At 53.7% G+C, this 4,261-nt stretch overlaps 1 protein-coding gene across 1 annotated transcript in view; it reads left to right on the plus strand.

Annotated features, from left to right (window-relative positions):
• Positions 1-2,643: 2,643 nt before the first annotated feature.
• Wwc1 (WW and C2 domain containing 1) overlaps positions 2,644-4,261 on the plus strand; it is a 156,794-nt gene continuing 155,176 nt past the window's right edge. The window contains exon 1 of the mRNA XM_050138573.1: positions 2,644-2,781. Coding sequence (XP_049994530.1) covers positions 2,663-2,781 — 119 coding nt within the window. The 5' untranslated portion in view covers positions 2,644-2,662. The remainder of the gene's footprint in view (positions 2,782-4,261) is intronic.

Consider the following 4,261-nt stretch of genomic DNA (forward strand, 5'->3'; position numbering starts at 1 on the left):
AATGCCTGGAGATGATTCACCAGGCCTTGCAGGGGGGCAGGCCACCATCTGTAGATGACGTCACCCTGTTTGCAGCTTCTGGACGATAACCTGGGAACCTTTTGTTGGGGCAGGAAGGCCTAGTCTTTAAAGAACCAATTCTTGCTCCTGAGGCCTGGTATAAAGGCTCAGAGGAGCCAATCCCTCGAAAATGTCAGGCTGTGGGGATCTGGGATACAGCACATCCAGTGAGGGAGCTTGAAAATAAGACGCGCGCGCGCGAGCGCGCGCAAGCACACACACACACACACACACACCACACTCACACCCCGATTAGGCTTGTCATAGCAGCCACACGTACTTTTCGGGACGAAAAAGACAAGGGTTTTTTGAGCAGAAAATTGTTCAGTTGACCCACACTTCATAGACATGTGCTGGTCACCAGCCAGGGTGCTCCAAACGGACCCTCATGAGATTTCTGGGGTAATGGCCTAAGCCTTTATTTTTCTCACGTCATTTCGCTCGTCCCAACCAGGCGGAAGAGGTCTTAAGTTATTACATTTCTTAGAGGGGGAGGCAAGAGGATGGTGAGTTCAAGGCTACCCTGGGCTGAATCACAAGACTCTTTCAAAAACACCCAAACTCAAACAAAAACCAATGCAGGATGAATGTTTGCCTGGCGGTTTAACTGGTGCTAGAATGAGAAAGGCTTGCATATCTTCTTAGCTCTATCCCTGGCCATCTCGAGGCCTCAGTTTCCTCATCTCCAGAATGGGTACAAAATATATACCCACCTTCTCCAAAGCTTTCTCGTGAAGATTAACTGAGATTGTGTACGGAAGCATGCAGCCCTGCGTCACCTTTATTTCAGGGTTATTATTCTAACCCACCATTGGAAACTGTTGGACGTGGTGTGGTGGCTCGCGCTTGTAATCGCAACACTTGGGAGGCAGAGGTAGGAAAGCCAGCTTGCTCTATATAGTGAATTCCAGGCCACCCAGAGCTGTGTCTCAAAAGGCGAAAGAATCAAAACAAACTGGATGGTTTTGCTGGGGTTACAATTCAGGGCATGACACCGTGGGTTTGTCCCTGACAGCAGAAATAAAAACAGCTAGAGTTTATAGTGAGGGCTTTGACCCATCAGAGGAACTGTAGAGGAAGGGAGAACTCCAGCCTTTGGGTGATAAGGACCCCCCAGTGAGGTCTCAGATCCCTGACTTTGAAGCTTAGTGTTTATAGAATGAGGAAGAGAAGAAGAGCTCCATTAATCCCCTAGGTCAGGCCTCAGGACATTTAGATGGGAGGTGTGCACCCTGAAAGGCCTTGTCTATCAAAAGGAGTTGAAGCCCAAAAGGGGGATTCCCATACAGTACAGGGAATTGACTGGCTATTCCCCAAACCAAGGGATTCTGACGAGGGGATACCCAGGTACTGGACTTCATGCTTCCTGTCCAGCTTCCTGTCTCAGGTGTGGTTAAATTCAAACTAGGGAAACACCAGACCTAAGAGGGAACAGACAAGGGCAAACAAAGCCAGAAGTTTCTTGACTGGAAGACTCCATCTTCTTTTCGTATTTAATTCAGTATTTTTAGTTTCTCGGGACATTTATTTATTCTTGCTAGAGGGTTTGCTGTTTGTTTTTTCATTTCTTTTTTCTGTGTTTGCTGTTTTGACTTAGCTTGGAACTTTGGGATTCAAACAATCCTTCTGCCTCAGCTTCTTGTGTAGCTGAGAGACAGGTGCACTTCACTGTAACTGACTGGCAAGGTATGTCCTTCCTTCTCCTCCCTTGCCATCCGCTGGAAATTCTCTTAGGCAGATCCATCGCATTCCTAATTTTAGGGACCCTGAGGAAAGCCAGCTACATTTGCAAATTACGGAGGGGAGGGTTGAAACAACGTGGGGGGAATTGAATAGGAGGGAGACAGATGGTGTGAGCGCTGGGGGAAGGGACGAGAGATCCTGGAAAACTTATGTTCCCCGATTTGCAAGAATGTTTTCACTTAACCACTTCTTGCCTGACTCCTGATTCTATGTCACAGAAAACAGGGTGTGTCGAGATTTGGGGGCACCTGTGCAGTCTGGCCACTCGGCGTGGAGAGAGCCTAGCCTCCTGGGGCAGCGCAGGGGTGGTCGGCGATTGGGACTGTCCCACGAGGGGGCGCGTCTGGGGCTCTAGGACCCGCCCTCGCGGCGCTGGGCGCGGGGAGGAGACCCGGGAACCCCGGAGCCCGGCGCTCCGCCTCCCGTTTCCGGGGCAGCGCAGTTACCTGCACCGCCGGAGCCACACCTGGCGGAGGCAGAAGTCTCGGGGCACACGGCGGGGCGCCGGCAGCGACTGCGGGAGGCGGCGGCGTGGAGCGCGGCGCACGGCGGTGGAGGCAGGCGACAGGCGGCTGCTCGGGCCGCTCTCCTGGCCGGCTGGCCACACACTCGGGCCGGCTGGGCGCCGCGGCGGGCGCACATGGCAGCGTGAGAGGCGGGCGGCGCGGGGCTGGGGCCGCAGGGCCGCATGGACAGCGGCGCCACTTCGGCCGGCCCCCGTTAGGGCCCCCGATCCGCGGGCGCCACCCCCCGATCATGCTGCCTCGGCGGCCGCCTGGACCCAAAGCGGCCGGCCCGAGCCGCTGAGCCCCGCGGCGGCCGTGAGCTGCATGGGGGAGCGCGGGCCGCGCTCGGGAAGATGCCCCGGCCGGAGTTACCCCTGCCGGAGGGCTGGGAGGAGGCGCGCGACTTCGACGGCAAGGTCTACTACATAGACCACAGGAACCGCACCACCAGCTGGATTGACCCACGGGACAGGTAGGACCCGGGGAGCTCCGATCCGGACCCGGCACCGCGCCTGGGCCGCACCTGCCCTTGGTGTGCAGGACAACTCTGCGTGCCTCTTAGAAGGTCTTAGTGTGCCCCCTCCACACCCTCACCCCTTCTTGGGTTGCACTTCTGCCCTGAGAGCTGCAGAGAAGGGTGGACGCCAAGCGGGCCGCCCACAGCCAGCACCAGGTGGAGGACTTAGGCCCCAGTGGCACCTGCCCAGAGTTTTGACCTTAAGCTATAGGGGAGTCCCCGACCCCTTTAGAAAGAGGGGTCTGGTCAGGATGAAGGCAAAGACCAAGTCAGGTGAAGCGAATCATCCCTGGGGACTCCCCTGTCTGAGAGGAGGTGGTTCTGGTATCGAGGGGTGGTAGGGAGCCCAAGGGTCACTAGGAGACTCCTGGAGGAAGGACATTCTGCTTGGCGAAAAGAAAGCAGCTTTTTGACAGGTGCTTCGTTGGCTGCTGAGAAGAGCTTTGGAACAAGTCTGGGGAAGCCGGAGGTGGGAGGGGAAGGAGGGAGCTGGGGGGGGGGGCGAGAGAGGGAGACTGGTTCTCCAGGAATCTCACAGCTAGCTGGAAGCTGCTAGGATGCAGATGGAGGTGAGAGGCCTCTGGCAAAGCTCTGCCGGTAGCCTCCTCTCCTCCCTTGCTCCTTCCTGGGGCCGAGGCTCCTCAGCCAGTCCTGACCTTGGTGGGCACCTCGCTGGGTGTAGTTTTGACTGAGGCAGGTAGACTGCCCCAGGGATGCTGACTTTTCACCTGGTCTGTGACCTTGGGGATTAGGTGCCAGTGAAGCACCAGAAGATGAAGGACCTTGTATATCAAGATTAAAGAAAAAACAAAAGCAAAGAAGCCACACAGCATGAATTCAGTTTCTCTTGAGTACATCCATCCATACATTCATTATTTCATGAATGCTACTATTTGCTCAACTCTGGTCCTTGTGTAATTTGGAAAAGGAAAAAAAAATCTAACGCTCCAGAATGTTAGGCAGGCTGCTTTCATCTTTTGGCCTCAGTTTCCTTTTTTGTCTGGTTGATAGTTTTCTTGGAAGAGAAGGAGTAGTAATGAGAACTCAAAAAGACAGACCAACCAGGGCTACAGAGTGAGACCTTGGATCAAAACACAAAGTTGCAAAGGATACAGAAAATGCAAGCCCAATTCTTCCCCATGCTCCCCCGACTTAACACCTCTGGCTCTTTCAGTGATTACTAATGGTGTGTATGTATACACGTGTGTGCACATGTGGAGGTCAGTGGACATCTTGTAAGAGTCAGGTTTGTTCCTTCCATCTGGCAGCCTCCTGTGATCAAATGCCTTTCCCTCTGAGCCATTTCACCAACTCCCAATTCCTATTTTCCCTAATTTATTTATTATTTATATATTTTGGTGGGATTTGGGGTTTTGTTTTTTGTTGTTGTTGGTTGAGGGCTTTCTTTTATTGTTGCTTTTGTCTTTCTTTTCTC

This window comes from Alexandromys fortis, unplaced genomic scaffold, assembly GCF_014885135.2.
Source record: "Alexandromys fortis isolate MF-2015 unplaced genomic scaffold, M_Fortis_MF-2015_v1.1 scaffold_11, whole genome shotgun sequence".
NCBI classification, from domain to species: Eukaryota; Metazoa; Chordata; class Mammalia; order Rodentia; family Cricetidae; genus Alexandromys; species Alexandromys fortis.